Source organism: Rhipicephalus microplus, chromosome 8 (genome assembly GCF_043290135.1).
Source record: "Rhipicephalus microplus isolate Deutch F79 chromosome 8, USDA_Rmic, whole genome shotgun sequence".
NCBI classification, from domain to species: Eukaryota; Metazoa; Arthropoda; class Arachnida; order Ixodida; family Ixodidae; genus Rhipicephalus; species Rhipicephalus microplus.
This window is the reverse complement of record NC_134707.1, coordinates 107,478,772-107,506,322: the sequence shown is the minus strand read 5'-3', so window position 1 is coordinate 107,506,322 and position 27,551 is coordinate 107,478,772. Positions and strand designations below refer to the sequence as shown.

Sequence of the window (27,551 nt, the reverse complement as noted above, 5' to 3'; positions counted from 1 at the left end):
CTGGCTTCATTGATCCTAACATGCACAATTCACACACTACACCATTGAACACAAGAGGGCAGAGGAAAATGAGATCATGATACAAGCACCGATACTCCTAGCAATATGAACATTCCTGGCGCATTGTTGCCATTGACGCCGTCGTGATGTCGCCCAACACCTCGCATTTTCTGTGTATACATACTACTGGAAGCGTGCATGGGCTCGTGCACAGTTGTGGCCCCAGGGACCAAGACACAGGTGGCATAGGTGCGGCGGCAACTGCGTACTTTGACCTGCCAGGCATGGTCGACCGCACCGTATTGTTAGAGGAATGAACAAAAGGCTCGTACCTCTGCGCGTGCTGTGCACTCATCACTAAGATTTCCCTGAAGCCACAGACAGTGTGGGGGATCACTTGGCAATCTAGAGTGGCTGCATTTCCCAAGGGCAGCATTTTGTTGAGTTATGCCAAGTCGCATGTTCTAGGAGCTAGCTGCCTCATTACTTCGTATAACATTCCAGCTTGTTGCAGTCGCATTCAAAGTTTCATCCTAGCAGACACACTGTGACTTTTTTTTTTGTCCTCTTCTGCTCATTAATGCTGCTCATGAACAGCTCGCCCAAGTTTCTCTTCTACTGCATCATATGCGCTATGAGGTACTGAACAAGCGTATATTAGCTGGTCGCCGAAGAATAAAGTAACTTATTATGTAACAATATCTATGTATGCTGCCACGATAAGCGGCATAGGCCACATTCTCATGTCTACCTTTGTACACATGCATATGCAGATAACCAAAAAAAAGTAGGACGGGAAAATCACTAGAAAAGCTTGATTAATGGCCAACGTACCACATCACACCTGATCACATATCGTTGTATGCTTATGGAGGGGCAAAACTGTCGTCCACATGTTCGTAGCATGAGGCTAAAAAGGAGTTTTTCAGAAATAAAGCTGCCCAGCTGATAATAAAATTAGCTGTCTAAAGTTCAAACTCAGGGATCAAGGCCTGTACAGGCTGTTGCTCTAAAATTTGCATAGATCACACAGAAAGTGCACACAAGCATGTCTGTTCATACAATTGTAGGTAACAAAACAATGGGCTCCTTAGACCCCTTTATTTTTTGCTGTTAAAATGTGGCAAACAATGCCTGCTGCTACCTGTAGTGTCAAATTATTCCGTCCTTGTCTTTCCTGGTGCAAAGAAAAGTTCAATAATTGGACGGTGTCACATATTTGAGCGATCCGAAATGGTCAACAGCTTCAGTTCAATGCTGCAAAAATGAAAAGGGGGTTGGGGGGGGGGGGGGGGAGCAGGTGAAAAACTCAGTAATGCAAAATCCTTCTCTCGTAATCAAACTTTGTTATATCATATGATGACAACATCAAGACTTCTGATGCAAAACCCACATTGCAAGCACTCGATCGTTGCTCAAGGAGAGGACTAAATTACATACTGGTTCTCGAAATCATACGGACATTCAATGTCATGCAACGCTATGGTCCCACGATTCCCCTAAAATGGATGCACAGACACCGCGGCTTGGCAGGCAATGAGCTTGCTGATGCTGGAGCAAATGCCACTGCGGATAACGGCGCAGTTCAAGTACAGATTTCATACTCGTGAAGTCCCGTGAACGCTTTGTTGAGATCAATTGCTTCTATGAGAATGCACACCTTACTGGTCTAAACCAGAACATCGGTACAGGTGTTTGAGGAGACAGACCCTCACGTGATATTCCGCCTACTGGCCAAAATAAACCTAAGCCACAACGTTTGCTACACTGAATTTTACTGCACATTCACTCGACTCTACATACACCTTACTGGACATGCGGTCAGCCCGAGCTGTGAGTACTGCCATGTGGATCAACCTTTACCACATGGCGCAACTTCTCTCCACACACGTCCCAATTGAAGATGCAGGCTTCAAAATTTGCAGGCGTCACCATAAAAGCTTTTAGTCAAACTAGCCTATTGTCCACAATGTCTGCTAAGACAGCAACAGCGACTGGTACAAGGGCATTTGTCGACTTTCCAAAGAGTACTGGACTAAACAGTAGACTTTAAGAATACCACTGCATTACGTTGTTATCATACATACGCATCCCCTCCTGTTCCTATTATCATCTTCATCACTCTTTTTCTCCCTTTCCATTTATTCCTGTACAGACCAGCTGGCTAGAGTGGGCAGATAAATTTGCACTCTTATCAGCATTTCGAAGCATAGATATCAAAGGATAATCTTAACTGTGACATATTGATGTCCCTATCAGACAAATGGTTCATGAGGCATGAATAGTTGTGGATTAATTTTGAGCCCATTGGTATTTTTAAAGAGGCACTAGACCAATGAATTGTATCCCTTTGAAGTAATATGTGGGGTTTAACGTCCCGAAACCACTATATGATTGTGAGAGATGCCACAGTGAAGGGCTCCGGAAATTTCGACCCCCTGGGGTTCGTTAGCGTGCACCAAAATCTCAGCACATGGGCCGGCAGCATTTTCGCCTCAATCGAAAATGCAGCCGCCGCAGCCGGGATTCGATCACGCAACCTGCGCGTCAGCAGCAGAGTACCTTAGCCACTAGACCACCGCAGCGGGGTAGCCTTTGGAGCGATGAATCATTGTTTTAGAACTCAATCATGATTAATTTTGCCATCATAGATCCATTACAAAAGAGGAAATGATGGTTAAAGTTCTATGTTATAAGTAAGCACTTCAAACTCATTGGCATATGAACATCAGTGCTACGTCACAAATTCCAGTCTATTTGAGCATTTTAGTCATACTGGTTCAAAGAAACTTTCTGTGACAACAATGATCTGTTTTTCGTGCCTTCCTTAAAATACTGATTGTTCATTTTGCACAACCCTGAAAAAATTGGAAAGCTATGCCTCTTTCTATGTTAAAAAAAGAACTGGAATAAAATATGACATGTGCATACCTTTTTTTGTTTGCTTGTGTTGTTCAGGTGCGGTCACAAATTACAAAATCTACATATGGAAGTCGGATAGGGTGCAAAAAAGATGTACCAAGATTTCTATGAATAATGACACATACAGATAATGTAAAACTAACCTTAGTATTTCTAGCAAAAGCATGCATAAAGTTTTAATTTGCACGCATAAAGTCTTAATTTATAGCTGGAAGGAACACCTACTTACTGGAAGAAACGCATTTAGAGCATTGACCCTTTGACCCTTTTTAAAATTACCCTTTTTGAAATTACCCTTTTTGACCCTTTTTAAAATTATTGATAATGTATAGATGAATCAAAAATGATGAACCAAAGTTACTTAATATTCTATGTACACTCAAAGCTCCTTATAACAAAACTGCATCTTGCACAAAATTAAGTTTGTTATATGCGAAAATTCGTTGTAAAAGCATATTCCTAACATTATCTTTATTGAAACTATTCTTCATTTACTTCATTATAGCCGACATTTCGGTATGTTCGGGTTCATTATATCGAGGTTTGAGTGTATAGATGTGCAGGTGAAAAAACCCTGTGCATAGCAACTCTCAAGAGCAAGCGTAATAACGATAATCTTGGTGTAATTAGAGTAAAAAATGTACACAAGAAAACACTCCTTTCAGGGTTTCCCTTGTATCATCATATGCATGCAATTGCCTGCACAATCACATAGAACTTAGAGACAGTGCTGACTATTTAGCGTGCCACACTTATGTAAACCACAATTAAACTTTGCAGTGGGAAATTCCAAAGCGCCAATATGCTCGAAGAATCCTTTCAAGTGTAACTGCAAGGAAACACAACTGCCTCAAACGTATCAATAAACATGGCCACTTTCTGCTGTCACTAAAATGTTATTTATTCCATATTATTTATTTGGGCAGCTGACGGGGATAATTACTGTCACACTTTGTGTCCTCCTGGATAGATCTCATCTGTAAAGGTGGTTATCTTAATCTTCCAGTGCTGACTCTCAAGAAAAACATAAAGGTTAACTTTGTACATCGACCTATAGTAAAACGAGAGTAATAATGATGATGATCAAGAGAAGTCAGCCCACAAGTACCATTGACGACATTAAAATTTACACTATATTCCCAAAGAGAACCCTGATGCTATGCAAAGCAGCAGTGTTGCGCACGGGTGGCGTCACGGGTTACACAGCACTAACGTGGGTGCTGTAGTGAGCACTGCGAAATTCATTTTAAGCGATGGCTGGCATAGGTCTTGTCATTTCTTCAGAGTGGACACGGGTCTTGGACACGTACAGACATGTTTTGACGCGAACGTTAGGCGTGCACCAGGTTTATTGCGTGTGAATTGACAAGTCAGAGGTGGAGCGAGCGGCGGTCGCGGCAAATGTTGCGGGCGAACACACAACAGGGCAGCTGCGGCAAGAGTGCGACAGACGATGGAGGGAGTGACGTCAGTGCGCACTGCGAGAGAAGCTAACGTCAATGCGCAGTGCGGTGTGACCTGCTAGGCACAGCTTCAATACCAGCGCCGAGGAGAACACGCTGCAGTGCGTTTGTACGGATGCACGGATGGACAGTGTTACACAGGCTAGTCAAAGAGCTTCTTCACATCTAAAAAGAATAAGAATAATATAAGAGAGAAGCCACCTGTCTCACCTTGTGTTTGCTACCAGAGATAGTCACATCACTAAACATGGTTGCATATCCGCAGTTATCGGCAACGTTCCTTTGGCATCGCTTGTGCACATTCAGGCGGCATGCTGCATACATAAAGAAAACATACCGTATCACTGCAGTTCACACCAAGACTATACCTCTGTGTTTCTCTAAAGCAATAAAGTGAGGGCATCACTGATTACCTTAGCGCTGTAGTACAATCCTGGTGCATTTTAGATAAGTGAAGATTCGGTGAAACTATTTGAGCCATTTTTTTAAGTGTCTTTTTGCATGCCTGCCGAGTTCGTGCAGCCATTTCTTTTGCAAGCACTTGGCCTATCTTGTCTGTGCTTTTTCTTTTGTTACGTTCTTTAGGCTACAATTTAAGTTGTGATGTTCTTTATCTCATAATTTGACTCTTTATGAATTTATGATGAGACTAGTTGTTCATCCCTGAAGTGTGCCTAAGGTAGCAAGAAGTGCGATGCAAGAATGCTATGTTGAAAAAAAAAAAGAAAAAAGAAACGTGCATGTCACAATACTCAGCGTGCATTCAGCTGAGCAGCAAATATTCATCTAGCCTTCTGGCACATTCTTTAAAGACTTTTCGGGCATCGCACAATGTGGTAATGAATGCAAAAAGTACAAAATTAGTTTAATAAGTGCTCTAAGGACACTTATCTGCAACTTATAACGAGGCTTTAGAAAGACATGCTGAATATTCGTGCCAATTTTCACGAACATTTGTCACGCTTTAAGAAAGTTGGCTTTCCAAAGCCGTGTTCCCTCTTAAAGCAGCCATTGCAAAAAGTGGTGGCTGCACGAGGCTGTTGTTATGAAAAAATCACTGTACACTGACAAGAGCTTCCTGGGCGAAAATGCCAGATGCGATGAACTCAAGAACGGTGCCATGATGCTCGCCTGGAGTAAGAATTGCGTACTACAGTGGCTTCACCCTACACAGTGCCAGTACTGTTACCTTCAGGTAGCCCATCATATATAGGCTGCTATAGCATTTATTTTCACTACTAAATATTAGAGTTGTACGTACATTTGTGCATTTTGAATGTTCAGACGAGTACTGAAGTATTTTTTGAATGGGTGGTTTCACTCCAGCAAGAGTCTGCTTTGCTGCATGACGTTTGTATGCTTTTTTATTCTTATTATTTTTTAATTTAGTGTTTCTATAATGCTGTTCTTTTGTTTGCCATTTGCCTGCCCTGCATTCAATCAATACATTATCACTGAGAGGTTTCCCTGAAAGTGTTTACTTCAGGGCCTCCTACTGTAATACTTATGAACCATTTCACTAGTATTTTCATGATGTCACAATAAACTTCAAACCTGAACTTCAGAACTGCCTATTCTGGGGAAATCTTCACAACTGCAAAGAATAAGAATAATATAAGTGTTAAATGAGTTAAACGTGTACATTACCTCCAGCCCGATTTTTTCCTTTAAAGTTTTCCTTTAAGCACGGGCTCACATGAACTATGAGTGGAAAAGTTTAAAATGTAACATATTTTGGCGTTTATAATGCGCACCCTAAAGCTACTCGAATTTCACACCTATACTAATTCACTCTAAGATCCTTTTATACTAATTGCCGTTCACTTCAACTTAATTCACTTTGAACCAAATAGTAATATTCACGCAAGCCTAGTAAATGCATTGCATTAGTGAAGCCAATCTGTTTTGCTTTGAGAAAACCCAGCTTCATGTACGATATCTCTTTACTGATAACAAGGAAAAGAAACCGCAATAAACATAGAGGCAAATGACAAGCATGGAATGAAAACGAGGCATAAGTAATGAAAAAATTGAAGGTTCGAAGAAATGAGAAATGTTTATTATATAGTTTACCACTATAATGTGTTCTTTTGAGCTCTTTGTTTTAAACAACCTGTCATTACTCCTTAAATTGCCCAACTTTTTACTTTACTGCTAATTCACCACTGTTTTCTGATCGATCTAATGATCCAGTGCCAACTTTTCGTTAGGAGGTTCCCTTAACAGGTCGTACTTTAAGATTTCTGATTGCAAAAGTAAAAAATGCATCATAATACATGTTACCAGACCTATCAATTATGAATTAAACAAAAAATGTCGCTACATCCAATGTTGTGACAAGTCATCTTGCTGCCCTGACGAAGACACCTCCTTGTAAAAATGTTTTCTCCAGAGGCATTCCCTGTTTAATGATTCCTCAGGCATGTGATGATGCATACAGCTTATTACTCGAAAGACGTGGTGCAAGGTTGAAAATCGAGAAGAACCAAGACGAGACCGAGAGAACACCAGGCGTTTCTTCGGTCTCTTCCTGGTTCTTCTCGATTTCAACCTTGTGCCACGTCTTTTGAATTACAATTGGCCCTACATGGCCTACTGCTAATCATACAGTTTAAGCTACCTTTGCAGTGCACTCCTTGCTCAGTCAGGCCAGTCAGGATTGTCCCGCAGTGGTCGCAGAAGGTTGGCCGCCTGTAGGTCCGCACCGCAAACTGGTGTGGGTTGTTGGCATTGAGCTCGCTTCTGGCAGCCAACTGCAGCACACAGACGCAATTTTAGCCTTTCCGAAACGGGCATTCCAGTCTTAGAATCAGCCGGCTTTAAGGATCCTTTTTCAGAACAGAGCTGCTGAGTTATGCTTTGGAGAGATAACAAAAAACTATCATCGTCAAAAACCAGCACAGCTCTTTTTGTCTTCTTCTTTGTCTTCTGCTTTGCTTCCAGAGCATGTGTGCCAATTCGTCCGACGTGAGATGCAATAACTCTGATGGGCGAGAAAACGGGTACAGAGAGAAATAGAAAGAGGTAGGATGATATAGAGAGGAAGAAAGAAAACAAAGGTCGATAAAATAAAAAGATTCAGAAAGAAATAGAAAAAAACGGGGCTGTTCCCTTTATATAACAATCGGTACAACACAAAAGTAAAACGCGTCTTCACAAGGATATCCGAGCGATTTATTGTGTGTTGTTTCAGCAACAGCAACAAATTGCAAAGTCACGTTAGGAACGGCAAGCAGCTCGAAACTTGCAGCGCACACTTGAAGCACACAGCATGCACACAAATAGCATACACAGTACGAGCATGGACTAACATCTGCCACAGCTCGGCTCCTAAAGCGTGCTGTTCAAACAAAAAGAAAGACACATGAAACAAGCGCACAAGTATACACAGCACAAGCGTAAACAACCGTCACAATTCTATCTGTGTCGTGTGTTAGCAGCGCGCTCCTTTCGTAAATGTTGCCATGGCAGCGAGCGAAGTGACCTTCGTCCTCTGCCGAATTACAAATATGATGAGCGCACGTGAAAGAGAGACCACACTCAGTGAAGGCGGCACTTCGTGGAGGAGACGACCTTTAGAGTGTGCCCAATGAGAGCCCATCGCACCATCTTGCAACTGATAACGAAAACACGCTCGAGTTTAGGAGCTCTGAGGACCCCCAAACGATGCATAGTGTATATGAATGGCTCGCCATCGGCGTGCCTGAGAACATAAGTTCCATGGTGTAGTGGTCAGTACTGCGAGCTGGTTCAACTCTGCGGAATAGATTCATGCTTGATTTTTTTTTTTGCAGACTGTTAGTACATATTTTACAGCATCCCATCCGAGACGGGAATAAATCAGCGGAGCCGTGGCGAACCCTGGCATAAAACACTTCCGTGTTAAAAGATTGAACGAAATGGACACAGAGGAGAGATAAAAACAAACAGCAAGACAGTAAGGAAAAGAATCAAAAAGAGCGAGGAAAAGGATCACCAGACCTGTGCATCTTTTCCACAGCTCATTGCATGCTCTCTTGAGGCAAGTAACTACACCTAGAGTTACTGTACCGTATATGCTACCTTTATTACCATTCATGATTTGAAAATGCCTGCCAAATCTGCCCCCTCCCATTCTTACTGTTCCAGTTATTTCACTCTCATGGTTTGGCTTTGCAGTTACTACCTAAGTAGACCTTTACCACTTTCAGGGTCTCATCACCTATGGCAAAGCACTGTTCACTACCAATACAATTGCACATTAACTTAGTTTTATGCATACTATGCAACCTCCCGCATGATGCAGCTAGCGTTTCTCTAAATTTGATTCAGCAAGCACCTCTACTGCTGTAAGCATTGTTTTCAAATTGATAAGAGCTTCTCATCAATCTAGTGCCCGGTTTACTTTTGCGACAGCTCAGTTCTCATGTTTTTAAAAGGGCTACTTGCCAGGTTACGACACTGAGGGCGAGCATATGAGACACGTAGATCAGGAATTGGCAATCGTGTTTGCTAAGAGCCACGAAACAGCCTTAATGCATGAGAATAGTCAGTGTTTGCCTGAATTTTAGGTGTGAAAAAGCATTAACTAAGACCCCAGCTCGGCTCCACCTATAATCTTCACTTTGGAACCTGCGTTTTCTTTATCATTTTTCAATTGCATTTGTGATCGCAGCAAAGCCTGAAAGGCAGGTTTGTTGCTGTTCGAGAATGTGATGGGATGAGACATATTAAAATCTGAAGGGCTTACTGCCAATCTAATGTTGACTCTGCGAGTCTCCAGAAAGTTCCAATAGCAAACACTAATAGAGCAATATTGAAAATTTAGAATATTCGCACACCCCTAGTTATTATAAACATTTGATAAAGAAAGACACAAGCTTTGCAGTGCCACTATGCAGCCTTCACTTGCTGGCTTACCTCATCGTCAGTGCTATCACTCGTACCCGTGCATTTGGTGATCACCATCGCGTGACACCGCTTGTGAACAACACACGTGCAGGCTGCGTTAAAAAAAAAAAAAAAACTGGCAGTGGAGTGACTCATTGATCATATTTTCCTAAAAAACTGAGTAAAAAAATTAAAGCACCGTGAAGACACTGTGCCCTCTTGAGCACCAGATATTAGGTTTTATATTCGTTATTTCTCATAGTTTCATTTAGTATGCATTTTCTACTTATGCATTCGACACAACATAACAAAGTAGTGAAGCTGACAGCATACAAAAAAAAATAAATAAAGGCACGACACACACACACAGCTCTCATGTGTGCACTTTTTTGTGCACTATAAGCTTCAGTATGACACACCAACATGCACAAAAGGCTACATTGATAAGAAAGTACATGTCTTAAAAACAAACTGCTAGGAGTATTACGAGCCGCAGCAGGAGCTCAATTAGGCGTTGTCAATCTCACTAAAAGCAGAAATGTATCTCCGGCATGACACTCTGGGAAAGTTGCTAAACTAGTTAAATTCATAGTTTTTGCGAAGTGAAACCACAATGCAGTTATGACATTAATTTGTGGAAAGGCTTCTAAATTAATTAACTTTAGCAGTTTATTCATATCAAGACAACAATGTGATTGCCATAGTGGAATGGGTGACCTTAGATTAATGTAGGCTGCCTAATGATCTCTGATGCACACTGAAATGTAAAAACACAAGCATTTTCACCACTACAGCTAGGAATCGAACCTGGCCTTTTATGCTTAGCAGCACAACAGCACAGTTGCTAAGCTGCCAACAGAGCCGCATGTGCAGTTTCGCTTCAGATATTCGCAGTTGTCTTTATAGGTATGTAAAAGTCCCAGCTGCCATTTCATAGATGTCCATTTTGTCTTTAAAAACTTTCAGACAGTATTGACCTCAGTTTCATTTCACTGAAGAGGGCCACTATGCAACTTCATCTGCTACTTTTCTGAATGCATAAAAAAGTCAACTTAAGAATGTGGTTTAATCTTTCCATCTATTTCTCTGAAACAAATGAGTGAACATAAAGAGGGTGATGAGGGCAGTAGGCGTCTTTTGCATAGTGCACCAGATTTATACTGCCCAGACAGTTCGGTGACGCCATTGTTAATACTGTTCTCGTAAACCTACAAACAAGGAACCGTGACCACTCAGCTACCATGTATAGTTAGGCAATCAGAAATGAGCACATCTTAGAACACTGTGTGAGCAAAACAAAGAGAACAGACAAACGCAGAAAAACAACTAATCCGTAACAGAGATATATTCTCGTCTATTTTTTTTTAATCTACCTTAATCCACGCTACAAGCAAACTACTAATGTTCTTAAATAATTTACTGTTACCCATGCCATGCAAGCCATATATAGGGGAGACCAATAATAAATTCAGATTTTTCAGCCTATTTAATCAAGAAAGCAGAGCGTTACTGCCAGAACTCAATGCTCATCGACGGAAGTGATTTCTTGATCAACGAGATGTACTGATGTTGCATCACAAATGTGCATAATCTTTGCTTTTTGATTGACAGTGTTCACAAGTGTGAACACAGCTACAGGTTCAAGTTGGCTGTTGAACAAGAGCTTAAACTTTGGCCGGGTGGCTGAACTGCGTGACAGACAGACAGACAAACCTAATGTTTTTTTCTTATGTTCCAAGTGTGACAAGGAAGATTGTCGTCTTCAAAAGAGAGTGCTCAAGCCAGTACGTGCACGTAATGTAGCTTTTTTTACCCCGCGCCGCTCCTCACTGCTTAGCTTCCCACACACTCGTTAGGACAAGAGAAGAGGGAAAGTGTTTACAGCCTGCGATAAATCTGTAACTTCACTTGAACTTGACATGTTCTAAAAACATCCAGGGAGGTCAATTCATGAAGCAAAGACCTCCCTTTATGAAGACAATCAGGGTTACTCATAAAAGTGTTGCAGAGCCTCCTTTAAAAGATTTTCCACTCTCATCCATTTCAGGGTTCTTTCACATAGGGTGCTCATGTTATGATGCGGAATGTTGACACATTGGAGCAAAACATTGTGGCTTTCAGTGTATTCAGCATACCGATGAAATGAATTGACGTATCAATGCACCTTTTTCTGTTGTGTGACCACATATCAGATCACCTCCAGGAAAGCTAGCACAAAACTCATTTGCTGAGATGTTATGGTAGAATCTAGAACATTTATTATTATGATACGGATTGCAACATTGTATATCTTATGCCCCCCAAAAATAAATTAACGAACAGTTCTTGTTTGAAGGTACGAAACAGCAAAACACAATGGTTTTCAAAAAGCCCGCTATCATTTACCTTTGCACTGGTAGCCTTGCTTTCCAATGCCCCTGGGAAACCGAAACAAGACAAAAAAGGATAATTAACATTTACAATTAACAACACTACAGAATTAGCACATATAGAGAAACCCTCTCTGTTACACATTACGACGTACCTACATACAGCCTTCCTTCAATGAACGCCGGAAAGAAAAATTCCAGGTTACCACAATATCAACAAGCAAAGATGCCTCGATGAACTGTAAATATACCTAGAGAAGGCTATCTAATATCAGAAACTTGGTTTTGACTTGTTCATAGTGGGTCATATTCAAAAAACTTTGTATTGCGTAGTTAGTATGATGCACCAATTACCAGCATGTGGGGTGCAGCGCAATTAATGCGGCTGATGTAGAGCGCGTAGCCAGTTCCCGACCCGTCAACTAAGGAAGCTGATCGGTTCCGCAAAGGCGAACGCGGAAGACCCGAGCGCAGGAAAGAAAAGAGGCTTCTTCGTTCTCACGGTTCACAAGCAGAGCAGTCAAGGTCGCCCCCGTTCGGGATTAGAAGGGGAAAGCTTACTCGGAAATGTGTCTGGCATGAGACAGGTCAGGCGCCACCGTCTGAGTTTAAGCCATTGTTGGCAGGCACGCGTGTCATTGAAAATGACACGGGGCGCGACCACTTTGCTGATCGAGACATAGTGACGGCAGGGAAACGACCATAACTTCCCCCGCTGTTGTTAGGATGTCGGGGCGCCTCACTGTCGCATGTATACCTGGTAAGCGCACAGAGCGCAACGGTGCACTCACCGCTCTTAGGGACGCTTTTACGAAGCAACATTTAATGAGAGAGCCGACGGGGCTCGAGCGTGAGAACGGACATTGACGGAAGTCGGCCAACAGGGACAGCACGGCCTGGTATGGGAGAGAGTGTCACACGCGGAGAACCTATCCCTTTGTGTGTTGTATTTGGTAACGTGGTTTTTACCAATGCAGTGTCTATTATGAAAGTGTTTCTGCAATTGGTTGTGGCAATGCGAGCCCACACGTGTGATTGGTTTTTGTGAAGACTCTTTGTTCGACCAAGGGTTGAAAAGAGGATGTTTAAGTGTGAATTAGAGCGGAGGTTCGGGCTTGGACTCGGGCATTCACCTGAGGTTGCAATAAAGCGTCTTTTCCTTCGCGCTGCCACCGTGCACTCGAGTCATCGAGGGGGCCCATTCTAAACCTCAAACATCTTCGCTCCTTAGCTAGTGTTGAAGCTAGTCGAGGAGGAAGAAATTAACTGGCGCAGTCGACCTGGAGTGGAAAACCCGCTGCGAAGAAGAAGCTGAAGTCCGGGAAGCTGACAAGACGCTCACCGCTTCGGGACCTGCTGTTGCGCTGCGAGAAGCAGCATTGACATTCGGTATGAGCCTGCCGGTCAACATTGGAGCCTGGAGTTCGGCAGTGCAAGAGCACTGCGCGTCAGTGAACGAGAGCAGAGCCACACGTCATCGTTGAGCAACGGACTTATCGGAGAGGCACTGCAGGGTGCTGCTTCAGGAGCAGAGCAGCAAGGACCGTCTATGTGGCAGACCGAGTCAGTGACAGGGGTCATCAGGTGAAGACCTGCTGCATTGGAAGTAGTCAGCGCACATAGTGTTGGTGATGAGACGGACGCAGTTCCAACTGTCAAGTGCATCGGTCGACGCATCACTGCAAGGTGAGGCCTGCTTTGTGCTCTCTCGGGGCCCCCATTTTTTTAACTGAATGCACTTGCGTTGAGGCACACTCTGGGAGATGGCGAATTCAGAGCGAGGTGTCATGGAAGGTAACACTGTGAATGAATCGGATCGCACCCACGAGTTGCAGCTCGAGATAGAAGCGTTAGAGCTCAAGCTTGAGCTTGAGAAAGTGAAGTCATCGCGTGCCTTGTCAGAGGAGTCGGAAAACCAGAACCAGCATTCTAGTATCGCACGGTACGCGAAAGAGCTGAAGACAGTCTTAGCACCTATGCCCACTAATGAGCTTATGGTTCCCGCTTGGTTCAAACATGTGGACACTCTCTTTGCGGCATTGGGCATACCTGAGGAAATTCAGGGCACGCTTCTGTTGCCATTTTTAAGCGACAAGATGTGCCTGTTCGTCGCCAATCAGGCTGAAGCTGGGGTAATGCTGTACGCAGATGTAAAATTAAGAGTGCTGAGGGAGCTGCGTATGACTCCGAGCGAGTACCGCCGTATGTTTGTGGATATCAAAAGAGAAGCAGGCGAGTCTCGGAGCCAAGTGACGGCGTGCCTGCAGACTATATTCTGTACTACTTGAAAAGTAGAGAGGTGGAGTCGTTTGAAGATCTTAGGGAGTTACTTATTGCTGATAGACTCAAGCAGTTAATGCCAAGTGAGCTCCACTCACTCGTGCTTCAGCAGGAAGTGAAGGGCTGGTTGAGGCCCAGGGATATTGCGGAAGTAGCCACCAATTTCGAAGAAAGCCTCGGCAGTGGCAGGCAGGGCAGCTATCGCAATGCAGAGCCTTGGAATTCAAATTATGGGCCGCAAGCCAAACTATTTGCTAGTGCTAATTTCAGCCCTAATTCAGGAGCAAGCTTTCGCTGCGGAAAACGGGGCCACTTTCATAAGGATTGCGAGTTTTCCCGTGGTACTGCTGCTAATACAGCCGAAGTTTTATGCGTGGCTTCCCAGAGGAAGCGATCATTTGAGAGCCGAGCCAAACCGTCGCGGCAATCTGCGATCGTGAAAAACTCACTGATGCGGGATCTGCAGATCGAGATTTTCGTGCGAAACAAGCCCTGTTTTGCACACGTTGACTCGGGTGCAGATATCACTGTGGTACGAACTAATGAAGTGTCCACTGAAATTGTGGATCAGAGTAGTGGCACAATAAGGCTAACAGACGCTTTTGGGCATGGTGTTACCGCACGCCTGCTGCATGTGCCTCTCAGTCTCCCAACCTCGTCAAGGAGCGCTGCTGAGCCGGTGAAATTGCGATGCGCGATTACTGATCAGTTGAATACCAGTGTTTCCGTCCTGCTTACTCCCACAGACTACAAGTGTCTTCGTTGTCACTGGCAAGAGCCAATGAATGATCTAAAGGTGGGTAATGAGAGGGAGATCAGCTGTGTAAGAGGGGAAGTTAGACCACAGCAGTATTCATTAATGAGGGAGCCAAAGCGTTTGTCTCGAGGTTTTAGCCCTAGTGCTAACGCCGTGCAGTGTGCAGTGGAGAGACTAGATGGCCAAGCAAGGGAGCCGCAAACGACTAAGTTCGCGTCACTTCTAGAGCAAGCGCAGTTCAAAAGTTGCAATTCCGCTGCGGAATGTAATGTGGACAGCAAGCGGCTGGGTCCATTTTGTGGAAATTATCGCGACGGGGAAGAGGAACGCGATGAGTCACTTGCCGATGCGCGGCGTCAGGGGAAAGAGGCATCGCATGTTAAAGGAAACGATGGACGGTTACTGCATCACAGGGAGAAATTACACGGGAAACAGCCCCGCCAGTCTGTGGTGTCAGAGTCGCGCCGAGACGAAGTGTTAGCGATCAACAACTCTTGCGGTGGTAACTGCCCAGAAAAGAAAATGAGAAAGCACGTTAAAAATCGACTAGCGTTGGGTTTTGGTGGTAGAACGAGGGGGCTCTATGACTGGCGTATTCCCTGTTCAAAAGGAAAGGTTGTCAGGATGAGACCGTCACGTGTGCGACTCAAGAGTGAAGTGAAGCCGTAAGTTCTTGGAAGGATATACCGTAACTACCGAATTTTTTCGAAGGTATTTTTGTTCTGCGTTGTCTTTCTTTAGTTTTGAAACAATTTTTTTTATGCAATCGCCGCGAGAGAAGTTATTTCAGTAACTAGTTTTGCGCTTTCTTTTTTTTTTAGTGTTTAAGTATGGCATGTTATCGAAGAGTGGTGACATGATGAAAGGCTTTCAGTAAGAAGACGGCTATTAGTCGGTTACGGCGGTTCGAGAGTTTTGAACACGCTGCCATGAAACGTAGAGGAACAGGCAGCGTTTGATTGAGGTAGAGGGCTTGGCGTTGTTTTCTAAGTTGACGGCAACCAACCCCAGCAAAGCTTTTTATTTCGCCACGCACGCATCGAAAAGGGCAATTACAGGTTGCCTCTCTCAAACGATAGGTGAATGTGAACGATCAGTCACATCATTCAGTAAGAGGCCGAGCCAGTCGCAACAGGAGGTGTCTACAATTGAATGAAAGGCGAATGTGAAACAAAAATTGTTCGTAATTAGGGCGCTCTGAGAGAGGCTGCTGAGGCTCTTTCGAGTATCGGATGATCATTGAAATCAGTAATTACAACTGTTTAGTGGCAATAGGATGTTTTGTGTATTTCATATGGTTGAGTTTTTGTTGTTTTTATTGATGATATGTTGCCACTGAATAGTTTCTGTAAATAGAATTACTGTACAGGAGTTTGCATTGGATGTTTACGTGTTGTGCGTGATGTTAGTGGGTCGAAAACACTAATAGACCCGACGTGATGTGAAGTTTTTGTTTGTTGTACCAGGCAGCTTTTGTTGTGTTGTTGAGATGCGAGCCTGCCTCTAAGTGGTGGAACTGTTAGGTGCATTATATGTGTTATGTAGGAATAATTTTGCAGATAAAATAGGGTTGTACTTGTGAAGTTCATTATAAATTTTTGTCTTGGTGCGATCCATTCAGACTGAGGTATACCTATAGCGCTGGGTCCGTCGCTCTCTTTGAGTGTGTTATGCGGGGCCTGTAGGGAGCATGGAGTGGGTCTGCCATTTTGGGACAATGACCGTGTGGTGTTGTGAATTTAAAAGACAATATGCCGCTGGACTATGCACGGTGCGTGTGCCCTGTGCCAAGCTAATGCGAACTGACTATTGCTGTGGACTTCATCCTAAGTGCATTATCCAGTGTTGTGCATTACGAGAGTGCTTTCTGTCGGACGACTATTTGAGGGCATTATGTATATGTGTCACTGTGTCTATTTCGCAGAAGGACGCGAAAGTTCTCCTGTTAGATGGAAGTAATAATCGGTTCACGCATGTGTGTGCACTGAGAGTGAGTTTATTTTGAGCAATTTTTTGCTTGTTTTTGTATCGCGTTACTGGACAGCGAGTATCCGGTAACACTCTTGAGGGGGGAGGAGTTAGTATGACGCACCAATTACCAGCATGTGGGGTGCAGCGCAATTAATGCTGCTGATGTAGAGCGCGTAGCCAGTTCCCAACCCGTCAACTAAGGAAGCTGATCGGTTCCGCGAAGGCGAACGCGGAAGTCCCGAGCGCGGGAAAGAAAAGAGACTTCTTTGTTCTCACGGTTCCCAAGCAGAGCAGTCAAGGTCGCCCCCGTTCGGGATTAGAAGGGGAAAGCTTAGTCGGAAATGCGTCTGGCATGAGACAGGTCAGGCGCCACCGTCTGAGTTTAAGCCATTGTTGGCAGGCACGCGTGTCATTGAAAATGACACGGGGACGCGACCACTTTGCTGATCGAGACATAGTGACGGCAGGGAAACGACCATAATTTCCCCCGCTGTTGTTAGGATGTCGGGGCGCCTCGCTGTCGCATGTATACCTGGTAAGCGCACAGAGCGCAACGGTGTACTGACCGCTCTTAGGGACGCTTTTACGAAGCAACATTTAAGGAGAGAGCCGACGGGGCTCGAGCGTGAGAACGGCCATTGACGGAAGTCGGCCGACTGGGGCAGAACGGCCTGGCATGGGAGAGTGTCACACGCGGAGAACCTATCCCTTTGCATGTTGTATTTGGTAATGTGGTTTTTACCAATCCAGTGTCAATTATGAAAGTGTTTCTGCAATTGGTTGTGGCAATGCGAGCCCACACGTGTGATTGGTTTTTGTGAAGACTCTTTGTTTGACCAAGGGTTGAAAAGAGGATGTTTGAATGTGAAATGAGAGTGGAGGTTTGGGCTTGGACTCGGGCAGTCGCCTGAGGCTGCAATAAAGCGTCTCTTCACCGGACTACGGCTCTTCCTTCGTGCTGCCACCGTGCACTCGAGTCATCGAGGGGACCCATTCCAAACCTCAAACATCTTCCCTCCTTAGCTAGTGTTGAAGCTAGTCGAGAACCAAGAAATTAACTTGCGTCTTATGCCCAGAAAAAAGCAACACAAAGAACAGGATGACTGTCATTTGCATACTTTATTTTTTTAAAAATAATGCCTCAGAACATGACTGTCTTCCAGCTTTAAATTTGGTATTCACACAAAATAGCACTTTATGTCTTTTTGTGAAGCACAAGAAACTGAAGCAGCATCTGCTTTACGGAAAACACTAATGTTAATCTGATTACATGTGATGCATTGCAGAGATAGATGTTTGTGCGTAGCTGACCTCCAATTTTAGTTACTGACATGTTCTTTACTCCCTTGTAAGTCAATACCATGACACCACTATGTTGAATTTTTTTCTTAACAAGTAGCTTTAATTAACTGAACCTTTTCCTGCTCAGCAGCTGACTTCAACTTTTTCTTAATTTTTTTTAGCCACTTAGAAGAGGAATGAATAAAAATCACACAGCATTCCTTATTCATTCACTTACAAAGGCCCTGCAACATTTTTCTATGTAGCCATGGAATGGGTTCACTAAAAGAGCTTAATGTCTCACAAAATCCCCGTCTCAAAATTTTGTTTAGAATCTGTACAGTACGAGCAGAGCTACAAAGCTTTGTTGCACACTGCAATTATATTCTCTCTTCTCTCACCCAGACAAAAGCGCTGAAAGCTAAGTTGGAGGGATGGCAAGGGCAAATAAAGTATGTTACGCACACCTTGCGATATCGAGCACTTTTTCTCGTTTTTTTTCGAATACGCAGGCTTTTCAGTGTGATTGTGAATGCACACTTGGACAAGTTGTGGCCTGCCATGTCAGCTCCGGGAACGACCGAGGGCACGATGCTCAAATCTTTCAATGACTGATACAATGGCTGTGACTAGCAATTTCTGAGCTTGTAGCATCATATGTAGAGAGCCAAGAGGAAACAATTTGTCGTAGACTTTGAGAATTTATTGTGAATTACAGCCAGGTGCTGCGCTATATATTTGGTCCGCGCATTTTTGGGAGCCTCGACTGCCGATTGGCAGCGTTTCCTGACCATGCTCACAAAAGTGTTGCTGGGCCCCTTTGAAATGGCTCAAAGGTGAAAGCCACCATTTTCTTTTTTTCTTTTCAGTCTATGCACTGATCCTGTCCTGGCACCCTTCGAAAGCTTTCTGCACCTAACGTGGTTTTTGCACTGCCTCCATGATCGGAGGTGCCTCGCTTCGATTTACATTGCCTCCGTCATCGGATCACCTTTGACCAATGTATAGTGCCATTCAATGATCTCATGATGTGATGCTACGTCAGGGTTACAGTGACATCATTAAGATGTCACAAACTTTTGGGATCTGTGACGCTCCTTGGTGGATGTCGTGACGTGATGACGACTTTTCACATCATACCTCCCTAACGCCGCGGGGTGCCGACGGTCGAATTTTGTGTTTAAAGAGACACCTAAGGCTTTTGTTTAAAAATTAAAGGCCCTGATATCACGCTCTTGGAGACCAAAGTGCAGCCACCTTTGTGAGCTATCGTCCTTTGCGTCTCCAAGAGGCTCGCCAGAACATGTGGGCACAACCTGTGAACTCGCACTGTGATAAAGCAGTGAGTGAATACTGCCGGTAAAAGTCGCAATAAAGCCTATCAAATTCACAAGTGAACCTAGATCTAACGATTTTCAGTTACAACAACATAAGTCAGCAAGAGGATGACCAATTGAGCAATATTGTTGCCAATTACGTTGCAAGTGAGCAAAGTGTTGCCAAGTGTTACAAATATACATTTATAACGAATTTTTGCATATAACAAAGCTATTTTCTGTGTCAGACGACACTTCATGAATGGGGTATTACAGTAAATGCTTTTGTAATAGAGACATGTGCCCGCGCTCTTCCATGGCTTGTTTAAGATGATAAATTTTACGCCAGCTTGCACACAGGGCCGAAGTGCGGCATCACAGATTACGATAATCATCACCAGCAAGGAGCACGGCTCGCCCGGCTTATGATGCTTGCGCTACGAGCAAACTTGCATTTGTCTGATTCCGTGCTGACATGGAATAGAGGACATGCCACAGATGCTCCCTTGATTGAGTGTCATGTATTATAGCACAAAGTGCGCTTTTCTTACGGCCTCACAATGTAATGCTACATTTTAAATGGTTCGAAAATCATAGCAATTTTCGCTAGACATGTGACAGGCCTCTCACCAGATGAAACCATGGCAACGGGAACAGAAGCTGGGCTGCCGTAGAAGCGTGGCGACAAACTTGTGGCCGTTGACCTCGTGCACCTTCTCCTTTGTAGCGCCCTGGCATTGGATGAGCGCTTGCCGCTCCCTTGACTCGTGCTGGTACTCCTCGGCCCCATTTTCTCCTGCGAGTTGTTGTTTATCCATGCACTATGAGCACAGGCACATAAATAGCGACTGAAAATGTAGAAGGCACTCCTATAACATGACGGGGAACCTCCTCCCTGTCACAGATTACAGCAGACCCTCTCTATGCCGATGTCCTATCTGACATGGAAATAGCTTCCGTATAAGCGAAAAAGCGTGATTAACACATTAACACCCTTCCTTATGCATAGTCTGCACAATACATTTCAGAAAATTGGAGCTAATATAACTAAAAAAAAAATGCCAATCACGGTCTGCAAAGGTGACTTCACAGCAGTGCTTTACAGCTTACGCAAGAATGCTAGCTTTGCAGCAACACTTCCTTTTTTTAATTACACGAATCGTTGTCAAGGGTACGAGTTATACGCAACAAAATACAGTATTTGCTAGACTGTGGAAATGGTGACACCATTTTCATTTACCTCAAAATAACCGAAAATCAGAAGCATTCATATTAGGCATACCGAGGTCTGCCTGTACTAAAAAAAAGTCAGATATGGTAAAACAGTACAAAATCATGTTACCGTGCCAAGTGTGCACAGAAAGTAACAGTGAAAAATGAACACATTATCGAGTAACAACAAATACAAGAATAAAGGAAAGTTGGTGCATTGGTCCTCAACTAAATGTATAATTTTGGTGAGACCATAATATGCTAATATTTCACCGTGTGTTGAGTCATGTAGCTGTGACAGGTGCATCGCAAGTGGGTCATTGATTTATCTGTCCCATCTCACATAAGGTAAAACATGACAGATATACGTGCTGTCCATACTATTTCGGGTCAAAATTCGTTGATTGCATCACCAGTGATTAATATGTGAGTGCACAACAGTAGAGAAAATCATATATATCACAATGATACTGCACGCAATGATAAACAGGCTCATAATAAGTGAGCTGAAAGTTCGGCAAGTATTTTAACGCAGCAGAATGCTAAGTGGACAAAGCACGAAACGTGACAGTGATAATATGACAAGGCCATCTAACAAGGCCAAGCACCGATAATAATTAAGGAAAATCGTGCTACCGTATATACTCGTGTAAGGGCCGCACTTTTTTTTCGAAAATTTTGCTAGGTGCGGCCCTTACACGAATCAGGCCGATTTAGTACAGGCAGTACAGGCCAAAGGTCTGTACTGTTTATGCAACAGTAGCAGAGTGCAAGAGTCACAAATGACATGCCAGAAATGTTTTTATTCGGATTCCATTTCGCTGTCCTCGTTCTCGGAGGAGCTCGCCTCGGCGTCCGCGTCTTCCCAGAGACGGTCATCTTCGGTGCCGTTCATGGAGTTCGAAATTCCCGTTACCTTGAAGCTTTTAGCAACTACTTCTACTGACATGGCACGCCACGCATTCAAAATCCATTCACACACCTGTTGGAGCGACGCCCGCTTCAGCCGTCCTGTAGGGGTCTTCTCGTGGACGCCTCCAGCCATCCATTCAGAGTAACATCGGCGAAATTCCACTTTGAATGGTCTGTTGACGCATACGTCGAGCGGCTGCAGCACACTCGTCAGGCCACCGGGAATGACGGCCAAGTCCGTACGAGTTGCGGCAACTCGGTTCTTGACGCGGTCGGTCAAGTGGCCCCTAAAGCTGTCCAAAACAAGGAGGGCTTTCCGTTGTAACAGCCCTCCAGGTCTGTTTGCCCAGACGGTCTTAATCCAGTCAACGACCAGTTCCTCGGACATCCAGCCCTTCTCTTGCGCACGTACGACGATTCCCTGAGGGAACTTCTCTTTTGGGAGAGTCTTCCTTTTAAATACGACGTACGGCGGAAGCCTCCTGCCGTCTGCCGTGATGCACAACATCACAGTGCACCTTTGGCGTTCTGCACCAGTCGTGCGCACAGACACACTTTTCGCACCTTTTAAATCCACTGTGGTGCTTTCCGGTGCATCGAACCACACAGGTGTCTGGTCCGCATTCCCAATTTGGGACAGGTCGTATTCATGCTCCCTCCTGCGAGCATTCACGAAGCGATGAAACTTAATGACGTGGTCTTCGTACTCGCGCGGCAGTTTTTGGCAAATCGTCGTTCGGCGCCGAATAGAAAGCTGGTTACGGTTCATAAACCGCGTAGCCCAGCCCCGACTTGCCTTGAATTGTGCCGGGGGTATTTCCATGTGGCGAGCGATGCTGAGGGCTTTGACGCGTATCATGTCAGTCGATACGGCGTAGCCGTCCCTTCGTGTGTCGACGACGTAGTTGACGAGCTCGCTTTCGAGTTGCGGGTACTTGCACTTTTTCCCGCGAAACGCCTTTCGGCTCCTGTTAGTAGCGGCGAGGGCATCTTTCTGATTCATCCAGTAACGCACGCGCTTCTCATCGACGTCGTACTTTCGTCCAGCTTCCCGCTTCCCGTGCTCCTCGGCATAGTCAATCACTTGCAGCTTAAATGCTGCAGTGAATGATCTCAGATGCCGGCCCATCGTCCGTCACGTGCGCTGGCTTCTGCAGGGTTCACTACAACCAACAAAGTGACACCGACGACACCGATCTGAAGTCGCGCTGCCAACGTATCGACACGATGCTAGGAACGATGCCAACAAAGAGGCCGCACAAGGCAAATATGGCGGCGCGCTGTCAACAGCGTGGTCGGCGCGTCGGCGGAAGTAGAATAAAAGCGGAAAAGCGTGCAGCGCCATCTGGCTGTAAATGAACTAACTACACTTTTCTGGCGGGACATTTTGAACTTTTGTTTTTTTTTTTTTTTTCGAAATATCCGCTTTCAAAGTTGGGGTGCGGCCCTTACACGAGGGCGGCCCTTACACGAGTATATACGGTATGACAAAGGCAAACTTCCCAATAAATAGCATCCCAGGAGAGATTGTAGATTGCTGAGGGAATTGCGAAGACAGTGGCTTAAATGTCTGTGTTATGTGTCATTCGAAGATTGAATCAGCATTACATCCGTACCACTTGAGGTTAACATGAATAGTAGCCACACCTTCACTACCTCTGCACTACTGCTAGACGACAACACAATCAAGCAGTAAGTAAAAAAATGGTTCCTTGTTATCCTGTGTGCAACAAATGAGGGCAGTAAGCGATAAGAAGCGCGGTTACGGTAATAGAGAAAGCCTTTCCATGAGTATTCTTTACCGAAAAAAATCTCTTCAAAATATCTATCAGTCATCTTACGTGATGCTAATATTTACCTCCAAAATTTATCGCAGTGGTTAAGTGCAAATCAGCTACTTTTAAATACACAAAAAACTAAGTATGTTATCTTTTCTTCTATAAATAAACCGGTCCAACGTCAAAATGCCATATTATTTGAATCGAAAGTGTTACAACAAGTTTAAGAATGCAAGTTTCTTGGTGTCTATTTCCATGAATCCTTTCGGTAGACGTATCATAGCTACATATTGACTATTAAAGACATATATGATCAACTCCTAGCCAAAAGAACCTTCCTGAACTTGAAATCAGACACAGAGATATTTTTATCATTACACACTAACGCTGATCCGCATTATAGTCTCAGATGCACTGCATTTTAAAAAATTCAGACTATGACAGGATACGGCATACAACTGCTCCAATGGCAGATACCAGCTCTTTTAAATATGTACCCTTTTATACTTGATGTGATGCACAGCTGCTCTTCTTTGCTAGCCTTTCGGAAAAAAGTTAAACAGTTTCTATTCGAGCAATAATGTCAATAATGCCATGTTCTTCTGTCTGCTCTTTTGTAGCTCTATTAGAGTGTGCGAGTGTGTTTTTGTAAAAGTGCTTTTGTGTTGAATCTCTGTAAAAAAGCTATTTTTTTGGTGTGTAACAGGAGTTATTTTATTACACATAATTATGCTTATCAAGTTTGACTACAGGTTCCAGAAATGAATAAAAACTGTGTATGGTTTGCCTGATATTGTTGTATAGTTGAACATAGAATTGTATAAGGTTTTGAATTACAGTTTCTAAGCTATTTGCTTTTTGTATTAAACTGCTGCTTGTGAGATTGTGCTGCCTGGTGCTAGGGGCCTAGTCAGGCGACTTTGAATGTTGCCTTTTGCCATAGCCCCAGGGCAACCTCTTTTGTTACCAAAAATATATATAAACAAAAAAGCAATACAAACTTATATCTTGGTGTGATCACTTAACAGGGTAATGTGATCGCTTAATGGTGTAATTACAGTGGTGTAATACTTAGCTATACTAAGTATATTACACTACAGCCCCAACCAAACTACTCCAGTCAACGCACCAGGCCTACGAACAGTGTTGCAGCAGTGGACCAACCCCACATGTGTCACACAGGTCACATTTTAGCCAAAACGATCCACATCTAGCCATCTTGCCTGGCAGGCACACAAGTGTGGTTGAAAATATTTCATGATATATCATCTCCTCTATAGCGGCATTAAGTAATTCCAATACGTATTGCATCCTCTACATGACAATTAATCCACAACTCTTTACCGATTCTTATTTCTTTAACTGACGAAAGCTTGGCACAAATGCAATGAAGTAGAAATGACTTTATAATCTATTTCTTTGTGAAGAACGCGAGCTCAGACATACGGTGCAGTAGACTCCAAATTAAAGGATGTGCAAATATTATTTTTAAAATGAGCACCTGAAACACAATGGATGCCAAACAATATAGTTTATGTGGCCATAGCCACAACAATGATTGCGACATAGCTGTATTTGGGCCAAGCTAAATAAGAAAAAGGCCAATGAGATACGATGATGGGACCAATCTTTTCCTAATGACCACCTTAAGCAGATGTGTTAACCTGTCAGCACTGATTAACCAAATTTACTGACAATTAGATACCAATGTGCTAACTTTCTTGCACGTTTCTTTGGGCTTGCATGTCAAATCATGCATCCAAATCATGCATCGCAATAAAAAATTATGGCTTCAATAGCAGGATTAATTGCGTAACGAGGCCAGTTAGAGGGATTTGTCACAGGCTTTAGACATTTTCTTTTCTTGTCTCAATGAGCGCATTGGAAGCTAAGCAGGGAGGGATGACACGAGGGAACAAGGTAAGTCATGCTAGCATCAGAACATTGAGCACTTTCTTTTCCCTTTTTTTTCTTTGAATGCACAGGTCAAATTACTTTCAGGAAGTCATGCTAGCATCACAACATTGAGCACTCCCTTTTCCCTTTTTTTCTTTGAATGCACAGGTCAAGTTACTTTCATGGTAATCGTCAGTGGGCGTGTTGACACGTGGCGGCATCACGCAGTGGCCGCGGTAGCTACCTGGCTGAAGACACTCAAATCAGCCAGTGGCCTTGAGGTTTACGCGCAGTCATTTGGGTGTATGGCATCGTTTGTCGAAAGAAGAATAAATTATTTTTTAGTGGGCTTTGAGAATTAATGGCAAATTATGGGCCGCATGCTGCACTATCATGTTAGGCTCGCATGACCTGAAAAGCCTCAACAACTGACTAAACGTGTTTTCTGACCATGCTAAACAGAAGTTGCAGGGCCCGTTTAGTGCAGCCCTGTCATTGTCAATAGCACTTCTAAAGTCAAAAAATAAACTTTGGAAAGAACAATTTGCTAGGCTAGTTGGGCTAGAGCTAAACAACATAAAAGAATGGAGAAAGAAACAGGCAACTGTCCTAGTTTATAAGTGCCACCAGACCTTTAAGAAATGTTTTAATCAACTGTTCTTCAAGTTTAAGAGCAAGTGTTCTTGCATCCAAGCAAACTGTGCAGCACAAACATAGCAGTAAATAAGCAGCACAACAAAAAAATTATGTGCCAACACAATTCAGTAAATTGCTGAGTTTTGCAGACCTACCTCGTACTAGGCTGATGACAGCGTGCAGTTTTCCTTCAGGCTTGAGGTCAATCTGTTAATCGTGATAGGTTCTCCATTGCAAACACAAATGCAACCTATAGGCACTAATATAGACTACAGTGCATACAACGTCAACACTGCATGCTCAAGCAAAAGGAGTTAAACAATTGTGCTGTTGTAACAGAGGACGAAGGGTAGGAGCACTCAACAAAGACTGAACAACAAGACTTTCTGGTTGGGTGCAGGTGACGAAGTGTCTTAGACATAGTAATGATATGTGTGTATGTATGCATGTATATGTATGTACCAAAACTAAAAAAGAGCAAGTGGGGGCCGGGTTTGATGCCCCCTAGATAGAATTAAATATTAATGGTGTTTTACTCTCTTTCTGAGCACCACTACAGAAATCCCATAGCTGTGTATGTACAGGCTGTTAGTATCATCCTATATTTTAACCCAACGGATGCGTGATTACCGTTTTCATCTATTTAGTTAGCAAGCCCTCCTGAACATTCCCACATGTGGCATTATACCCACACAGCTAGCTCTTTTCTCCTACTGTAGCTAGCATTAGCTTTTGCTCGAGAACCCCTCATAATGTTACCAGAACTATATATAGCTTTAGCTTCACGCCCTTTGCTTTGGAAGCTCATCCGGGATTACTATTCTACCGCAACTATAAAAAGTCAAATTGTGCGCGCCTAAAACCGAAACATAAAGTCGCGGTTGCTCTCTCTCGTCGTTTGGTGCGCCGCAGTCAATAGTGCCGCTGGGCGTATCCTTGCGGAATACATTGTTTGTTCATTTTTAAAATATATCAGTATGCGAGACACCACCAGCGCGCGCGACGCACCCGACTCGAGCAGTCATAAACATGCAATTGATTGTGACTGCAACTGCATAGCTGTTAGAACGCTTCGGTGACAAAGCGGATGAGAATGCACGCAAATAGGCATTGCGTGCGTGTTTCATGCGCGTTGATCCCGTCAAGAATTATTACAATCGCACTCACCCTAACGTCGCTATCGGGAACACTTGCTCTTCTCGCCGATTGGACGAGCTCGTCGAAGGTGACGCTGCCCTTAGCGACGGGCAAGTCGTCAGACGTTCGCGTCGTCGCCACGCGAAACACGGTAAACGCCAGGCTCCGCGCGCCGTGAACGTCGGCCACGAGACAATCGTTCCAAGCGGTCGTCCCCGGCGTCTTGGTGCTCGAACGGCTGATGAACATGCCGTCTACGCTGAGTGCGACGTAGTACAACGCCTCTTGGTCCCTCGTGTATACGACGTCCTCCGCCTGCAGGTCGATGGGGTCCATCAGATCGGTCACTTCGTACGTCTCCACTTTGACGTTGCCCGTAAACCGGCCCGTATCTGTGGTCCCCTTTTTCTTCGAGGCCGATCTCGTCGTCTCTGACGGTCTGTCATCCCCGACAGCCCTGAGGGCGCCGTAGTTCATCACTTTAGCCATGCCAGTGCGTAGCAAGTGCGACAGCGCGTGTCTCAGTCAGGTGTTTTGTTTTGGAGCGCCCCAGCAACAAGGCGAAACTAGCTTGGTCGGCGATGGCATGGACGAAGGAATGTTTCTCCTTTCTTCAACGTGTGTGAAGGCGAGGGTTGCGCCAGCATGCAACATAGCCTCATTGGCTCAATCGACGTCATGCAAACGAGGGAAAGAAACATTAGGAGAGAGAATATTGGTTCTCCCTACACGGCCAGGCATGGATGTACGCG

At 44.2% G+C, this 27,551-nt stretch overlaps 2 protein-coding genes across 2 annotated transcripts in view; one reads left to right on the top strand and one right to left on the bottom strand.

The window, feature by feature from the left end:
* The window catches only part of LOC119163915 (luciferin 4-monooxygenase), a 194,826-nt gene extending 173,589 nt beyond the window's left edge, over positions 1–21,237 (top strand). The window contains exon 12 of the mRNA XM_075872461.1: positions 18,782–21,237. Within this exon, the coding sequence (XP_075728576.1) occupies positions 18,782–18,831 (50 nt within the window). The 3' untranslated portion in view covers positions 18,832–21,237. The remainder of the gene's footprint in view (positions 1–18,781) is intronic.
* Positions 1,065–27,551, bottom strand: LOC119163917 (calcium-independent protein kinase C). The gene is made up of 9 exons (XM_037415987.2): positions 26,830–27,551; positions 25,818–25,869; positions 19,859–20,024; positions 11,640–11,671; positions 9,285–9,367; positions 7,006–7,138; positions 4,596–4,699; positions 2,932–2,980; positions 1,065–1,257 (listed from the first exon to the last, which is right to left on the bottom strand). Exons 1-8 carry the CDS (start codon positions 27,286–27,288, stop codon positions 2,972–2,974), a joined length of 1,038 nt encoding a protein of 345 aa, XP_037271884.1. The 5' UTR covers positions 27,289–27,551; the 3' UTR covers positions 1,065–1,257; positions 2,932–2,971.

What these genes read in the sequence shown, in the direction of transcription:
- LOC119163917 (XM_037415987.2), bottom strand. Translation starts at nt 27,288, where the DNA reads ATGGCTAAAGTGATGAACTACGGCGCCCTCAGGGCTGTCGGGGATGAC. An exon ending in TGTCATCAGCCTAGTACGAG is followed by an intron (nt 20,025 to 25,817) that starts GTAGGTCTGCAA and finishes AACAACTCGCAG; the next exon opens with GAGAAAATGGGGCCGAGGAG. An exon ending in GTGATAGCACTGACGATGAG is followed by an intron (nt 7,139 to 9,284) that starts GTAAGCCAGCAA and finishes TGTGTGCTGCAG; the next exon opens with TTGGCTGCCAGAAGCGAGCT.